General features: G+C 41.7%; 1 protein-coding gene across 12 annotated transcripts in view; it reads right to left on the minus strand.

Moving 5' to 3' along the window:
* LOC125430742 (ABI family member 3 binding protein) overlaps positions 1–18,671 on the minus strand; it is a 199,323-nt gene that overhangs the window by 156,307 nt on the left and 24,345 nt on the right. For all 12 annotated transcript variants that reach the window (XM_048492918.1, XM_048492926.1, XM_048492925.1 and 9 more), the window contains exon 2: positions 67–246. In XM_048492918.1, the coding sequence (XP_048348875.1) occupies positions 67–246 (180 nt within the window). The remainder of the gene's footprint in view (positions 1–66; positions 247–18,671) is intronic.

An 18,671-nucleotide genomic window follows, 5' to 3' on the forward strand; every position in this document is an offset into this window, starting at 1 on the left:
CAAATGAAATATGTTATCAAATCTCACAACCATCTATTCAAAATACAGTTTTGTAGATTGCCTTACCAACTTCAGTTATGTAGGGTTTTCCATCTGATGGCAGAGGAATATACTGGTTAGAGAAGAAGCTGCTGCCATATCCCAAGATGAAGCCTTCCAGTTTGATGCTGGGACTTGGCCGAATATATCTCAGGCACACTGCATCACCAGTAGCATTAATCTGAACTTTCAGACTTTGTCTCTTAACTGAGAAAAAATACAGGAAAAAATGTAAGAGGTTACCATTGCAGCGTAAATTGCAGCGTGATATGTATGGTGGTAACAGCAGGGGCAGAGGAATGTTGACATGGTAATCTGCACTGTGTTTGAGTTCTGTGGAGAGTTACAGCAGCTCCTGCCGGCAGATTTATCCCTCCACCGGGGCAAGTGCCTCAAGGAGGGCAAATCCACCAGCACAACCCCATGCCACCTATAGCGGTAGATTCAGGGGCCTCTTTGGATGGGACTCTGAGGCTGAAAGAAGCTGAGACAGTCGCCTTGAAAGAACCAGTTCACCCAAGCAGTGTGATGTCACTCTTAAAGAAGCCATCTTTGGATCTTATTAATCCAACCAATTACTGCCCAGAGTCAAATATTCTGCACCTGGTAATTCCTGGAGGACACTTTAGCTCTGGAACCACTTCAATCCAGTTTACAACCTGACCCAAAGATGGAGATGGCACTGGTTGCCCTCGTAGACAATCTCTACAGCAGCTGGGTCAAGCCAGGTCAGTTTCTACTGTTATTACTTTATCTGACAGCAGCATTTGATATGGTCAGTAACAAACTATTGGCCCATTACCTTGCTGACTTGGGACAGTCTTACAATGGTGCTGCATAAATATTCATACTAATTAAATGATATTGTCACATACACTGTTCAAGTAATTGGGCAAGGCCTCTTTTCTATGATCAGGGGTAGAGGGAAGAGCAATTGGAGAGGATGTCCTCATAGTACCCATTAGTGTCTGAAGTCTCTCAAAGTACAATTTTCTCACCAATGTTATTCAACATCCTCATCCAGCTAGTTCAGAGTTTTGGCTGGGCTGTCATAAGTATGCAGACGACACCCATGTATATCGGTTGATGGGCAGTCAGCTGGATGCTTCCCTGACCAGTTGTTTGGAGGCTGTAATGACTGAGACAGAGATGATTTAAATTAAATCCATCGAAGATGGAGGTTCTGTGGCTGGGTGGGAAGACTTGGGATCAGATTCCAGCTTCCCACCTTTATAGAATTTAATTGACATTAGCATTGACCACCAGGGGTTTGGGCATCATTTTGGATGCCTTATCAATGGAGTCATGTAAGAATGTAGCCAGAGTGGTGTCCTTGCATCTACCAATTGTTCCCGTACCTATCTTGCCCTGATTTACCACACAATAGTCACCTGAAGATTAGACTACTGTAAATTGCTCTATACAGGCCTGCCCTTGAGATTGCTGCAGAAACTTCAGCTGGTACAGAAGACAGTGGCCTGGGTCCTTACAGGGACATTGGGGAGGCTACATCAGGCAGTAGAGGTGGTCTCTCTGAAAGATGTTGACAGTATCCTGGAGAATGTGAGAGACACCATCTGAAGTTAGGATATCTGTCCCTAATTGCTGATGAAAGTTTGCAAGGAGGTAATCAGGTCACCAGTACTGAAAACTACAAATACCTTACTGGCTGATGCAGTCTTCCATAAAGCCCCAAAAGGCACTGTGGTATGATTATTGTTGAAAAAGTCTTCATCAGCTAGCAAATTATAGAGCAGTTCTTGGTTTAGGGAAGATTATTGAATAAGGTGTGACAGAGAAACTCTAGGGGCATCTGGATAACACATTTTTCCTTGACTCTTCTCAGTCTGGCTTTAGGCCTACTTTGGTATAGAGATTGATTTGAATTATCTCCATTTACAGCTGTATAAGGTTAACGTGTTCTTGTTGCTACCACCAAAACTTTTCACACCGTTTTATTGTCTGTGGAGACAGATGTGGGACTGGTAGAACAGTAAAATGGTTTGAAACATTTTTTTTAATCAAATGATAACTAAAAGGTATTGGTGGATGAGGTGGAGTCAGAACCATTGGAATTAGCATAGGGCTTATCGCAACTTAACACACTCATGCTATTTGCTGATTACCTCCACCCCATGCCAGATTATAATTAGGCAACAGGAAGCACAGCAAAGGTTCAGGTCCAGCCTTGCCTGAACAAAACGACATCCAAGGATTATATCCACTGACTTAGCTTTCAGGTACTACATACCTAGTGGAAGCAGGCACTAGGTTCTGTGGCCTTTCATGACTTTATGGCCAGTCAATAATTCCATAAGAGTTCATTGAACAAGTCTGTAAATCTTTCCTTATTTAAACATGTCTTGCCCTCACTTTTTGTATTTTTCCATGGGGCATCCCTGGCTAAGAAAGTCCACTACTTTATTTATGTCTCAAACAGCAAAGAACTGAGCTTGGCTAAGGCATTGATTCTTTGCCCCTAGTCTTCAGGTACTGTCTTTAACCTCATGTCTAGGTTACTATAATGACCAATAACCACTACATAGGCATGATAATGCAGAAATTTAAATCAGTACAGAACGCAGCTGCCTGAATGTTAATAAAAACTAGGCCCACAGCCAAAGGGGAACAAACAGGGACAACATTCCTCCAAATATTTTCCATGCCCCACTAATAAAGAGGGTTCTTCTTCCGCATTCCACCTTAGTGACCTGGCACCTGATTTCAAGGCTTTGAGTGCAGCTGGGAGGCTACACAAGGTATTCTGCAAGAATACATTAGGCCATCCTAGGCTCTTCAGTAAGAAATAAATAGAAACCAATGAGAGGGAGGGCAACAGCCAGGATAGAGAGGGACTGTCCCTTTCCCCCTTGTAACAGAGCAGTGGCTGGAGACCAGCAGTTTCCCCTATGTGGCAAAAAACCCTCAGAGGAAGGACTGAGTTGCCCAAGGGAGAAGTGGAGTACAGCAGGCCAGCAAAATTACAGTGCAGCTCATGAGAATCTAAAGAAATAAGAGGCTTAAAATGTCTTGGAACAAAGCAAAGAAAACTATGGCCGTTTCTATACGGCCTCCTTGCGCCCCCACGCCGCCAAGAGTGCGGGCGGCGTGGGGGCGCAAGCCCGTTCGCATGCAAGCATGCGAATGGGAGAAGCGGAGGCCGGCAGACCGCAGGCGGCTCCGCACGGAGCCGCCTCTGCGCCCTCCCCCGCCCCACTCACGGTGTCCTCCTCGTCGCTTCAAGCGGGCTGCCGCGAGTTCCCTACTTCCACGCGAGCCCTCCGACCAAGAAGACGCCTTCCCCAACAACAACCTCTTTAAAGGGTTGTTGTTTCAGGGCGGCTTGACGCCGCCTCTGGGGAGGGAAGAAGAGTCAGGTCAGGTTGCAGCAGCGGGCGCCTTGTAGACGAGCGGCCTGGGGCGCCATGCTTCCCAGGTCACTATAAATGGGCCGTGCGGAAACGGCCTATGCTTTAGTAGGGCAAAGCAAAGAAGAAAAGACCAAGAGAGGAAAGGAAGGGTAAAATCATGATGGAGAGTCGGGTTGTCAGCAAAAGACCCCAAAAGACCCAGAAGGAACTGTATGGGAGGGGAGGATAGGGGAGGGGTGGAGTGGAGTGGGGTGGGGTGGGGTGGGGGAGCTTGCTGGTGTTATAATGATGTTGCTAATGGTGTGCTGTTGTCAATTCTGGTCACACCAAAAGTGACATATGTGTGTTGGGATGCTGATGATCACCCCTCCCATTCCCCTCCATTTTTCACCTTGCCACCACCCCCACCCAGTTGAGCAGTGGTGGCAAGGGCACATTGGAGCAAGTGGATCCCCCAGCCCCAGTGGGAACTTGACAAGTCTATTGGAGAGGGGCAAAGCAAGAGAGAGAGAGAATCTAAGTATTTCACATTACTACAAGTAGACTTGTGATTGGAGAGTATGTTTCTAAGCTTGCGTGTGCCTTTGCTGGCCTGGTTGCAGTAACCCTGCAAAAGGAAGCTTGACTCAGGGTTCCTCCTCCAAGAGCCTGAGAGTACCTTAGAGTGCCTGCTTGTAAGAAATCCGCCGGGATTTTATTGAAGCTGACTTTGGAAGAAACTTTGAATCAAGCCTCTAAGTAATTGTCTCTGTGACCTTCACTGAATGCAGAACTTACCACAGATGTTCCCAGTGGCCAAACCTTGTGGCCTGGAAACATGTTCTGTGAAATCATCCTGCACACCTCTTCCCCCACCCCATTGTTTTGGGGTCCCCCTGCCTTGTCTCTTCAGCTGCATTTATTTTACACGCTGCTGCTAGAAACATATTATTCCTGATGGTGGTGGGATAATAAATAAGTCCATGATGCAGAAGAACAACCCTACCTTCTTTTTTATTTTGTGCTGGCACTACTCAGTTACATTTTGAAGCAGCAATTTAAAAATGTTTAAGCCTCCATTTCTACTACTGGGAACTACCAACCCCAAATGGAAGCCAAAACAACTCCTGGAGAAGGTTAAACAGAACACATAGCCTCCCTGCCCCAGAACCACATTTTCCAGCCAAATTTGATCTGCAGTAATGCACCATCTTACTGCAGCAGTCTTCAATTACACACAGCAACTACCTCTAGTACTTTTTGCAATCACCTCAGTTTTAAAATCCCTCTTTCCCCTAATGTTACATCAATAGTTTGATATGAAATTGATAAAGCTGGTCCAATCAACCATGCTATTACTTACAGAGTTTCATCACTCATAAGAAAAATCTCTGCCCAAATGTTAAGATCACACATTCTATGTGAACTTGACAAAGCTGATCCAATCTACCATGCTTGTTTGTATCATAGAATTACAAACTTGGAAGAGACCACAAGGGCCATCTAGTCCAGCTCCCAACAGATGGCCATCCAGCTTCTAAAAACCTCCAAAGAAGGAGATTCCACCATCCTCCAAGGCACCACATTCCATTATCAAACAGCTCTTACCATCAGGAAATGTTTACTGATGTTTAGGTGGAATCTCTTTTCCTGTAGTTTGAACTCAGTTCTGACTGAACTAAGATTGAAAGTTCTATGTCAAATTGACAAAGCTAATCCAACAACAGCAACAACCTTTATTACGCATATAAAATAAATATAATGTAAAATATAATAAAATATATAAAATAAAATCTGATACATTAACAAAATTTGTGACAGAGCAAAAATATAATCGAGACAAAGACAGAGGAACTGTATCTGACATTAGACGTTACTTACAGAGTTCCATCACTCATAAGAAAAAATTTTCTATTTTTTCCAAGAGCACATCTGAGTCATTTAACAGGAGCCCCGCTGCAGAACTGTCAGAGTCACTTACAGTTTTATCTAAGACCAGACAAGGAGAGAAATTTCTGATACCTATGTATCTCGAACAGTCAAGTATAATATGGGCAAGAGTCTCCACTTGATTCTTATAATGTGGACAAACCTGATCCTGGAGAGGGGTAGATAAATACTGTCACTTTGTAATGGCAGATGGTACAGTATTACATCTGGCCCTTGCAATAATCCACCTCTGTTGGGGTTCAGTTAATAACTCAATATTTTTGACTGGTATTATTCCAAATATTATTCCAAAAGAAAGGGGTGAACATGCTTGCCTCAATAAGAGATGATATTTCTGTTCTAAAAGTCTGCTTTTTAAAGTTTGAAGTATCTCACTGGGTGACAGTATACAAAGATCTTCAAATAATAAACCCAGAGAGGAAATTTTAGATTTAAGTAGTTGACACCATTCAGATGCAAACAGAAGCACAGTATGTGTTAAACTACGGTCATCAGAATTGAAACATAGTTTAATCCAGTACTTGAATGTATTCAACCATGCTGTAGTTTCAAGTTAATTCTGGCCAACTTCTAAGCATAGTACAGCATATGGTACAGAATGCAGTAACCCAAATATTTTATGAAGAAAGCTAGATTTAATTCGTTCAACAGATTTGTTCCACACAGCTATCCATAGAGAAACCCCATACAGAAGTTGCTGAACTACCTTAGAACTGAAAATGTTTAGAGCCACTGGGACATATCCCTGCCCCTTAGTATGAAAAAAAAATTGCCACAACTGCCACAGTGTGATAACTTCCTTTTACAGCAATGTCTTTATGCCTGGCCCAAGTGGCTTTATGATGAAAAGTTAGGCTAAGCATTTAACAGCTTTGGAGTGCTCAATCTTAATCCCATTAATAAATCATCTGGAGATCTTTAATACATTGGAAAAAACGACAATTTTTTTATTTTTCTGTGTTTAAGGACAAGAAGTTAGATGTACTCCATGCTTTTTCTAAGAAGCCTTTTAAGACTCACGTGAAACCTAGATATCAGTATCACATCATCAGCATAAAGTAGAAGTGGTACAGGTTTGTTTGCAAGGGCTGGGCTATGCGAATTGACATCTGACAGGACACATACCAAATCATTAATGAACAAATTAAACAGGACTAGAGCCAGAAGCAGAGCGAGGGGCGACTGGGCCCGGCGCTACCGTGGCATCGCCTGCCCCCACCCCGGAACATCCTGGAACGCCCCCACCATGGCTCCTTGATGGCCTGACCGTGCCTACACTGCTGCTCCACCAGGGACATTGTGCCCCCAGCCCTGTAGGCGCTGCGCCACTGACTGGAGCTAATATACAGCCTTGTTTAACACCTTTCAACAAAGCTGATCCAATTGACCATGCTAGTTTGTACCTCTGCCTCTGTATTAATATCGCTAGATCAATGTGACAAAGTTTGTATGACAAAGTTTGATATGACAAAGAGATTTTTTAAAAAAATCCTTTTGAAAATAGAGCAGGGCTCATTCAGCACATGCAGAATAATGCACTTTCAAACTGCTTTCAGTGCTCTTTGAAGCTGTGCGGAATGGCAAAATCCACTTGCAAACAGTTGTGAAAGTGGTTTGAAAACGCATTATTTTGCGTGTGCGGAAGGGGCCCAGGAGAGGCAAGAGAAAATGACTGAAGGGGAACTTGGGCATCTACATGGAGCATGGATAATGGCCAGGTGTTTGTACAAAATGGAAAAAAAACCCAAACCCTACCAGAGCAAATGCCATTATCTGAAGGGACAGAAACATGTAGTACCCCCTCACAAAGAACCACATTTTCAGCCAAATTAGAACTGCAGTAACACAGCAGTCATTACTGCAGCAGTCTCTTGTCAATTTCCTCCTGCAAAATCAACTTCTCTTGTCAATTTCTCTTGCTCCTAACTGCAGACACAGTGTATCTTTGCCTTGACATTACATCTCTATTTCAAGATTAAATTGACAAAGCTGATACAATCCATCTGACTTGCTAGTGTGATATGACAAAGAGAAAAAAAAGATAACATTTATTTCAAAAATGGAGGGTAGGAAACGGAGAAAATTACTGAAGGGGAGGTTGGGTGACTACATGGGGCATGAAGAAGGCCTAGGTGTTTGGTGGGTGGAGAAATAAAGACAATTTCAACATAATCACTTGCTCAAGGGGTACTGGCTCAGAAAGAGATTGAAAAAAATAACAGTAAAAGTACTTGTGTAAACAATGGAGAGAAAACATTTCTGGAACCAAATGGAGGGAAAACATGTGGAATTAAAATAAGAAAATGTAGCATTTGGCGGCAAGATATGTTGTAAACAATTATGAAGAAAAGGTGTCCTGCTGGCATTTGATCTATGAAACTCCATCTATGACTTCCTTTTAAGCCACATTGTTGTTTTAAGAGACACTTGACCAAACTAAAGCTTAATTTTAAAATTCATGTTTAAAAATAGATCTGCTTTTGATCTGCATTGAACATATCATTAAATTACTCTCCTCCACAAAAAAAGGAAAAAAATAAAAGTGTGCTGTAAAATAGAGATTGGTTTACTTTGAATCAGTTCGCTTTCCTATGTGAAGGCCAACTTGAATATCTCCTGCCATTGGAAGAAGTCAGTTGGTCTCTAAACTGCCTGAGCACTGTCACTTTACAAAGCAATCCAACAGTCAGTTTATTATTAAGTCGATGAGATAAAATATTAACCACAATAAGTTTTGATCTGATCTGTGCCTCTGGAATAATTCTGATACAGATAGGCAAATACAACTTTCTCCAACTTTTATCTCTTACTGGTAATTTTAAAATGCCATCTTTTCTTGTTTCCAGGAACTACATATAGCTTGGGAATGTACTTAGTTGGAATAGTCAGAGTGTAGTAGGGGCTGTAGTCAGGGTGTAGTAGCAGGAAAGGTATGGTACAACCTGACCTTGTCATTTGTGGGAGGCTAAACAAAGTCAGTACTTGAAAGGAGAACCAATAAGAAAGAATACATTTAAATAACATAACATAAAACAAAACAAACTCTTCGGTACATAAAAAGCTAGTTATCAGAAGAAAGAGCTCCCTAGTCTGCTAGTTTTCTATGTATGCTATGTGCAATGATCTCTGCTGTGATATGCTCCCAAAGACTGAATATAGCTGGTGGGAAGGGGAACAAGCTGAAAGAGTATGAGAGAACCTTGAATCAGCAACTGTAGTAAAATGTATGCAACACTTAAATATACATTTACATTTATTATACATTTTAATATACATTTAACTGATGATGACCATAATATGATCAGGAACTCAGGGTTTTGTTTTCAAAAACTATAAAATAGCAGTATTCCTATTAGCTTTGTCTACTGAATTTCTACCTGCTGCTACACAAACATTCAAAACCCAGAAATTCCTGCATGTATTAAATGGGGGGTGGGGGGGTGGGTGGGGAGGGAGTACAGTATAGTAGAGCTTATTATGTCACTCTAGGACTGGGTAGATCCTAAAGATCCTAAAGTTGCCAACTCCCTGGAGAAAAATGTTTTATCCCTTTAATAGTTACTTGATAGTATCTTGTTTACCTCCATGCCAGTAAAAGCTCCCATGCCTTATTTTTATACATAAGCTTCTATTTAAAAGACAGGACATTGTTTGTTTTTGCTATGTGTATTTCTGTGTGTGTGTGTGTGTGTGTGTGTGTGTGTGTGTGTGTGTGTGTGTGTGTTATTTATGTAGTTGACAAATTTTATCAAATGTGGCCAGTATTTTTGTTGAAACCATCTGGCAACCCAGATGAAACCATACTGACTGGGAAGTCTAGATTTCCTGTGCAAAATTCAATGTTATAGACCACTCAATGGTATGTGTTTGACAAGGAATTCTTATAAGCTGCGGTGCTCAATAGAAGGTTGCCCTGGGAACAAGGTCTGGTTTAAATGGGATGCTGGCAAAGGAGAAAAAGCTACATGTACAACATTGCATATGTTCTGTGTCTCATTTAAATGGTGCTTCATGGTAATGTTAACATGCTGGAACAATGCCAATTCAGATTACATGGCTTTGGAACATCAACACTATACATAAAATGGGGAGGGGGAGAAGGCAATTTTTAAAAGATGCTGGGCTCATGTATATCAGGGGATGCCCAAGTATCAGCTTAGATCAACAAAATCTACATGACGGATATGTCTGACCTTGGACAGTGCTGTGTGCACTCAGAAACAGATAAGGAGCTCGCTCCAGATTGGTGTACAGATGTATATAATGTGAGAAAGAGTGGGCAGAGGTGTGCTTCTTCAAACACCTGCTGCCTGACAAAGCACTTTACTGCTCAGTAACACAATAAATGAACCTCTTCTTTGGAAGGTGACTTCATGTCTTTGTACAGTTCCTGGTTTTCTTACTGCTGCCTTTACTGGTTGCTCTACTTCTGTGGGGCACTCCGCTGGCGATTCTGTCTACAACCTTGTAGTTCTGACAATGTACGGGTAACATCTTACCCATCAGTACTCATATTTATATTTACTGGGCCTGCCTTGATTGCCTCCTTGCCTGAATATGAAAGCAGCTGATCATCCCCAGGAGAAAAGCTTTTATTGCCAAAACACATTATTATGGAAGTATGCAAGCTATTTTATTGTGCACCATTCACATCTCTATTGAGGCCAATGGCAACCTTCCTACTAATTTAGTAGAGCTAGCATTCATTCAGTGAGAAGCAATTACTGGGGAAAACTGTCTTCCCTGTTTCCAGAAATCAGTTGTGGCTAAGCAGCTAGCAAATACAGGCAGAACAACAAAAGGGACATCTGCATTGTTTGTGATAAGCCAGTGCATCTGTGCAATTCCTATGAGAGGTGCTGAAATGAGCATGGTTAGAAAAGCAGCCTGTGTAACCTGATAGGGGTGAAGATTTCTGTATTCTCTGCTCTTTGTATTTCTCCTCTTATAACCTCTTTGGAAGACCTAACTGCACAGCTGAGGTTGGAAAAAATTAAGACTTATGCTGAGCCAGTTGAAGATACTACCGTGTTTTCCCGAAAATAAGGCAGTGTCTTATATTAATTTTTGCTCCCAAAGATGTGCTATGTCTTATTTTCAGGGGATGTCTTATTTTTCTGCTCCACAGTTGCATGCTCTGGTGTTCTGTTCGACGGACATGCTTCCAAACAAAAACTTTGCTACGTCTTACTTTCGGGGGATGCTTTATATTTAGCACTTCAGCAAAACCTCCACCATGTCTTATTTTCAGGGGATGTCTTATTTTCAGGGAAACAGGGTATGTGTTTAATTGACCAGGTGTTTGTCAGCAATTTGGGATCCTTTTGTTGATAATCTATATACACTTTGGACACACTGAGCAATCAGAATGAAACTGAATATGAACATTCAAAGCACAATTCCCGTGGGATGGGGTGGGGGATTGCCATCAATTGTCGTTATTAATCTGCTAGGTTGCTAATTTTAATTAATGCTATGCTGTTTTTATTGAGAGAGTTATATTGATTTACACTGCCCTGAGCCTTCGGGGGGAAGGTGGTCTAAAATGCAATTACTAAATAAATAAAATTCCAAATTTCAAGTCAACACTGGGCCAAGTTTATCACTCTAAAGGCCCAAGAGTGAGAAAATATGGTTGTGTCAATAAAACAATGTATTGTCGAAAGCTTTCACGGCCGGAATCACTGGGGTGCTGTGTGGTTTCCGGGCTGTATGGCCATGTTCTAGCAGCATTCTCTCCTGACGTTTCGCCTGCATCTGTGGCTGCATCTGTGGCTGAAGATGCCAGCCACAGATGCAGGCAAAACGTCAGGAGAGAATGCTGCTAGAACACAGCCATACAGCCCGGAAACCACACAGCACCCCAATAAAACAATGAATTATCAGATTCAACCTTGAGAAGGGCATGCTCAATATTTTATGATAAAAAAGATAGATTCAGTCACTTCTGCCTGAGATAAGAACAGTTGAATTAGAGATGGGGAGAAAATGACTAACTCCAAGCAACAGTTAGTGACTCATGGATCTCTGCAAGCAGTGGAGAGGAGTAACAGAGGAGAGGAGTAGCAGTGGAGAGGAGGCTTCTTAGGAGGTGATTCCGAGGAACTAGCAAAGATAGTGGTAGACAAGGAAGAAGTTCTGGCAGCCATTGATAAACTAAATGCTACCAAATCCCCTGACCCAGATTGCATTCAACCAAGAGTTCTTAAGGAGCTCAAGCATGAAATTGCTGATTTTCTCACTTTAATATGCAACTTATCCCTGAAATCAGCCTCCATCCTTGAAGACTGGAAGATGACCAATGTCACACCAATCTTTAAGAAGAGAGGAGACCCAGGAAATTATAGGTAGTCAGTTTGACATCTGTTCCTGGTAAATTAATAGAATCTATCATTAAACATACAATTATAAAATATGTAGAAAAGCAAGACCTGCTGAGGAAGAGTCAGCATGGCTTTTGCAGAGGCAAGTCCTGTCTTACAAACTTACTAGAGTTCTTTGAGGGTGTAAACAGGCATGTGGATAAGGGGGAACCAGTGGACATTGTCTACTTGGATTTCCAAAAGGCTTTTGACAAAGTTCCTCACCAAAGACTATTGAGAAAAATCAGCAATGAAGGAATAAGAGGGGAAGTCCTCCTATGGATTAAAAACTGGTTGAAAAACAGGAAGCAAAGGGTGGGTGTACAAGCCTTTATTGGCATAAAATAAACATACAAAATCAGCATACAAAATTTGCCCATTATTGCTCACAATTATAGACACTGGTACTAAAATACTAAATACTAAAATATATACATGGTCCTTCCGTAACTATAGGACATTCCTTCAGCTAAGTTAACTCACTTAAACGTCATCGGATACTGACAGAAGCTAGCAAAATTACTGCTGGCTATATGTGGTCATAATACATAGACATTGGTTGGTATTCATCTAGACTTACGTCTATTATTGTTAGCAGAAATTTTGCTACATTCTCACACACTGTGGGATCCATGTTGTTCAAAAGCATAGGTATCTTAAGAGCATCAGTTAGATTGTTATACAGAAATGGGATAAGTGCAGATTGTGACATTCTGATTTTTGCAAACCTTGCACAATGAAAGAGGATATGATCGAGTGTCTCCACCTGACCCATATTGCATGGACATAGCCTCCTCTGTTTATCAATTTGTTGATATCTGCCATAGAGCAGCATAGAAGGCATTAGATTGAATCTGGCCAGTGTTAAAGCTCTTCTTAATTTAGGGTTGGTGATCCACTGTAAATAAAAGGGTGGGTGTAAATGGGAAGTTCTCACAATGTAGGGAGTGGTGTGCCCCAAGGATCCGTTTTGGGACCAGTGCTCTTTAACTTATTCATAAATGACCTGGAAGTAGGGGTGGGTAGCGTGGTGGCCAAGTGGTGATACCAAATTATGTAGGGTGGTGAGAACCGCAAAGGATTGCAAAGAGCTCCAAGCGGACCTTGATAAATTAGGTGAGTGGGCTAAGAAATGGCAAATGCAGTTCAGTGTAGCAAAATGTAAAGTGATGCCCATAGGGGCAAAAAAAAAATCCAAACTTCACATACACGCTACAGGGGTCAGTGCTATCAGTCACAGACCAGGAAAGGGATTTGGGCGTCTTAGTTGATAATTCCATAGGAATGTCAACTCAATGCATGGCAGCTGTGAAAAAGGCAAACTCTATGCTGGGGATAATTAAGAAAGGAATTGATAATAAAACTGCAAAGATTGTCTTGCCCTTATATAGAGCAGTGGGGCAACTGCACCTGGAGTACTGTGTTCAGTTCTAGTCACCACATCTCAAAAAGGATATCAAAGAGATAGAAAAAGTGGAGAGAAGGGCAACGAGCATGATTGAGGGACTAGGAGCACCTTCCTTATGAGGAGAGGCTGCAGTATTTGGGACTCTTTAGTTTGGAGAGGAGACATCTGAGGGGGGATGTGATTGAAGTCTATAAAATTATGCATGGGGTAGAAAATGTTGACAGAGATAATTTTTCTCTCTTTCTCACAATACTAGAACCAGGGGGCATACATTGAAAATGCTGGGGGAAAGAATTAGGACTAATAAAAGGAAACATTTCTTCACACACTGTGTGATTGGTGTTTAGAATATCCTGCCACAGGAGGTGGTGATGGCCACTAATCTGGATAGCTTCAAAAGGGGCTTAGACAGATTTACGGAGAAGTTGATCTATGGCTATCAATCTTGATCCTGTTTGATCTGAGATTGCAAATGCCTTAGCAGACCAGGTGCTCAGGAGCAGCAGCAGCAGCAAAAGGCCACTGCTTTCACATTCTGCATGTGAGCTCCCAAAGGCACCTGGTGGGCCACTGTGAGTAGCAGAGTGCTGGACTAGATGAACTTTGGTCTGATCCAGCAGGCTCTTTTTTATGTTCTTAAAATCCCAAATAAAGAGTCTGGTGCTCATGGACAGTCAGAGGAGAAAATTTGAGGAATCTCACAAGGGACAGCTGGCAGATGGAAAAAATCCTGGTGGAAATCAAACCTGGCATAGTGTACATAAGGAGGGGCCCCAAGGCCCAGGGATCTAATGCCAACTCTAAAAGTTAAAAATACATTTTGACTACTTTGATGGTAAAACTTAACTCTGAATACAACTCCCCATTGGGATTATTTTGGCCTTGTGTTTAAATAGATGTTCGCAACTGCTGTAGACTTAATTGCTATAATTAGAAGATCAGAGCTCCTGGCTGAACACAGATGACAAATAGTTATCTAATTATGGATGCTCAGAGGTTGATTTATGCCCTTTTGTTTTATCTGTAACTTAAAAACAGATTTTTTAAAGAAAATAATGGATTTAATTGGTATAGTAATTTATTAACCCTGAATCCTCATTATAGCTTGTTCCAACACTAAACTATTTGATCTTATTCTGAGCAGTTTAAAAATATTAGCATGCCATACCAATGCAGATTCATCATGTTAAATGCAGAGCAGTAAAATTTGAATGCTTCCTACGTTCTCCTGCTGCTATGTAGCACTAACTCTGATCCTGTGCTGGTGGTTTGATAATTTGATAACATAACTGTGAGAAGGAGATTAGAAAAAAATACTTTCCTGTTTTCTTAATGGCAGTAGAAAGTTTACTTATGAAGATCTGATCTGAACAATGCCTATCATAAATATGGGAAACGATCCAAATCCAAGTGGTCACGCCTATTCTGAGCTGACTGGTATTCTGTTGCCTTGCTATCTAGTTCAGGATTCCTGAATATTGGGTGGGAAGGATGGAGCTGCAAGAGGAAAGAGTAACTCTATAGAAGCAAATCAGCACATGACATGGACATTAGGAATAGGTTTGTTCTGACAGGTGTTTCCGTGCCCAGCATTCTCTCTACCAAAAAGTGTGTGTGTGTGTGAGAGAGAGAGAGAGACACCCTATCTGTCCTTAAATGACTCAAGAATGGAGAAAACCTGATGTTTGCCAATCCTATTCTGCCTTGCTCTCTGTCCAAGTGAGAATGTTAACTTCCCCTAGGATAAGGACACTTTGTCCTACCTGTCTGAAATTTGTGATGAAAGACACCTTGAATGATAGCTGCAATCACTGAAAATTTTGTCCTAATTTGGGGAATAGTGCATCCAGAAATGTGTTTGCCACTGAAATTAATAAAAGTAACCACTGGATCTGTTTTTAATATGACTAGCTTTAGTTTCAATGGATAATTCAACCCAATAAGATGACATATCTTATTTTTTTGTATACTCATTAGTAAATCAGTCAGGAATTGTGAAAGGACAGATGTGGATGGCCAAACTTGTTTTTGTCTTTAGAACAGTGCATTATCATATAGGCTTAAAAAGGAATCCTAAATAGCAGAATGTAGGCTTGTCAGAGCAATGTGTTTTCTACTTGTCAAGCAGTACTGGTTGTACTGTTAAAATGCTGTTCAGCATTGTTTAAATCATACAAACCTTATCTAGGTTTTTGAATAAGACAAGTGTTTTATATTCCTTTGCTCCATGAAACCGTCCAGTCCCTTGAGACCTTCACTGCCAAGTAATCTATCAGGCTGTTCTTTTATTTTTTTCATTTTTAAAGTATGGAGACATATGAAGAAAGTTTGAACACAGATTTATTGTAGTATATTGTCAAGTTTCTCTACAGTCAGGGCATTTGAGGGGCAGGTAGGCTGCTGCTAGGAGGGAAGGGAGGCTCAGTTGCCCAGCAGAGATGGATAATACTACACAGCATGCATGTCCCATTCTCCTGATTAGGCCCTTGCTAGGAGCGGGGAAGGAGGAGACACAGGGTCTCAGGGGAGAGTCTCAGCACTTGGTAAGCCAAAAGCTGCAGCTGTTAGTTGGTTGAGACTATAGGGAGTGTAGAGGACGGGAAGCTAAAGGCCTGAGGAGAAGTTGAAAGATGTCAAGTTCTATGCAGTCACCCTGGTAACCTTCCTTAGCCTCACTAATCTCCCTTCTTCCCCTGGCTGAGGCACCCTAAACTGTTCCCTCTACAGGACTTTCCAACTCTTTATCTTTCTGCCCCCTTCAAGGATTGTGCTTTGATAGTGGCCATGGCAGGTTTGGGCACATGAGACTTCTGGGAGAGGGCTTAAGGCATATTGCAAACATTGAAAGGGAGAACAGTTTTGGTGGCTAGTGACCGATAATGGTTTAGAATGCCTGATGTGCCCCTCTTTCTTGCCTAGTTGCTTTGTGCTGTGTTGAGCATTCCAAGCCCTGAAGTATCCTGGAGTCAAATGGTGCAGAGGGGAAGGGGATAATGGGCTGTTATCTTGTCCCTCTTCACTGTTTTAAAACTGGGAGCTGTGTTATGCTTGGCTTTGCCAAAGGCCATGAGTAGACCTGCCCTTTCATGCTCAGTCCTGCCCCCACACCGCCAGCAAGATCCTGATTTTACACCTTGGGATAGGGGCGGCGGTGGGGGGGGACTAGAATGGAGAGCCTGTTCATGTGCATTATGTGCCATCAAGTCACTTCTATGTTATGAATGAAAGACCTCCAAAACATCCTCTCATTAACAGGTCATGTAAACTGAGGTGTGTGGCTTCTTTTATTGAGTCCATCCATCTCATGGTGGATCTTCTTCTTCTCCTATAGTCTTCAATGTTTCCAAGCATTATTGTCTTTTCCAGTTAGTATTTTCCAGAGACTAAAAGTTCAGTACAGTAGTCTGTTGATTTAGTCATTTTAACTTCTAGGGTAGGACAGGATATAAATTCAAATAAAATAAAGTTAAACTTTTCTTAGGTTGTACTTTATCAGGTTACGAAGGAACATGAGGTGCATTTGGTGTTTCTCATGTCAAAATTATGTGTGCTGTATTTAAAACAATGCCTGGAAAAAGACTAGGCTGGAAAGTTTTCTCTTTGGGTTAGGGTTTTATGTGTTTCAAATAATGAAAAAGTATAATTTTTCATTAACAGTTCATAGAGGTCAACATAATTTATTCTATAGGTTAAAATGGTTGTTGATTATATATGTTGAATATATATGTCTATGTACTTTTGCCCCCCCCTCATAAAATGTAGATATCATATGACCTTGTGAATGTAGGATGCTCAGAAGAGAGCAGGAGTTACAGATGTTGTACCAGCTGCCAATTCACTTCTGGACACAATCCCAAGTGCTGGTTCTTAGCTTTAAAGCTAAATAAATGGCTGAAGGATTGCCTACTGTCATAAAGTACTGTCCATCAATTAAGGTCTGCTTCTCAGTGCTCTCCTCTCCTACAAAATATACTTGCGTAGAGCTGCTCTTCTCTCTCTCACAAGTAAACTTTTTTAAACTCTGAAATTAATCATTGTTACCCCTCTAGACCTTGGAAACTTTGCTTTATTTGCTTAGAGATAATGTTCCTAAGATAACTTTGGCAGTAGCAAAGTTTGTTTCAGTTCTTTTATCCCCTGTGTAAAAAAAAAGATTAAGAATTTTCTGCCGCTCAAGAAGTGGAAGTCGCTGACATTCTAAGGAAAGAAACAAAGGGAAAAGAAGAGAAATTAATAATTGCTTTTCAGCTTTATTTCCTTCTTCCTTTTGCTTGGTACCTAACAATTGTCACAATCTACTGCACTTCCCACAGCTCTGAATTCCAGTCAACAGTTAAATGGTATCATATGTAGCTAAAGCAGCTTTTCCAAAAAAATCTTCATGAGAATCTTTATATAAACAGGGACTACTTTCAGCAGAGTGGTAGTATGCGCTGAGTAACACCAATAGCTTCTATGTAAATACATATTTGAACATAATTTTTGTTGGATCTACTGCCCAAGGATTTGAAATGGAGCCTCCCTTATGCCACATACTCAGGATTATGTCTGCCGGCTTGACACCGGTTCAGGAAAAAGATGCACCCAAAATTCAGAATGAGTGAGTTCAGAGAGAAAAACTTCACCAGTTCATATTTCTGGACTGACTGTGAGCCAAGTCAAACATCTCAGACATTGAGGCTCAGCTTGTAACTAGTTCATCCCAAATCCCCCCACTTCTGCATCTTCTCTCTTCAATTCCATATTGTAACTAATCTGACATTGATGAAAAGGATTAATAAAGAAACCTTCTTTAGGTTCTGTGGAAATATTGTAAGCAGTGGCGTAGTGGTTAAGAGCAGGTGCACTCTAATCTGGAGGAACCGGGTTTGATTCCCCGCTCTGCCGCCTGAGCTGGGGAATTCAGATTAGCCTGTGCACTCCCACACACGGCAGCTGGGTGACCTTGGGCTAGTTGCAGCTTTTCGGAGCTCTCTCAGCCCCACCCACCTCACAGGGTGTTTGTTGTGAGGGGGGAAGGGCAAGGAGATTGTAAGCCCCTTTGAGTCTCCTACAGGAGAGAAAGGGGGGATATAAATCCAAACTCTTCTTCTTCTTTGAAATGTAGTTTCCTACAGCTCTTCGGTCTCTAATAATAACCCAGAAGCCCTTAAAAAGTACAGCTCCCAGGAATCCCAGCATCTCAACAGCATGCTCACTTGGGTGCTAGAATTCCTGGGACTTACCGTTTTTTTTAATTGCTAGGGAACCTGGAGCTGTACTGTTCTGTACAGGTCCAGCAGTGTTGCTGCTTGCAAGTGCCAGGTCACTTTTAGAAAAAAGGGAAAGGGCTGGAAAAGCTTTATCATGTTACTCAGTGATAGGGTTAGGAGTAGGGTTGCCAGACCCCCAGTGGAATAGGGGATCCCCCACTTTGGGCCCCCTCCCCCAGCATTATCCATCTGGTCAGTAAGGGGGCTTGTGAGGCTTAAAAAGAGGCTTAGGTCTCAATGTCACTGGAGTGACGACCACTTCCAGAAGCGATGTCCTCACACAGGCAACTGTAGGGGGGACTCTCTAGTA

This window comes from Sphaerodactylus townsendi, linkage group LG04 (genome assembly GCF_021028975.2).
Source record: "Sphaerodactylus townsendi isolate TG3544 linkage group LG04, MPM_Stown_v2.3, whole genome shotgun sequence".
NCBI lineage: Eukaryota > Metazoa > Chordata > Lepidosauria > Squamata > Sphaerodactylidae > Sphaerodactylus > Sphaerodactylus townsendi.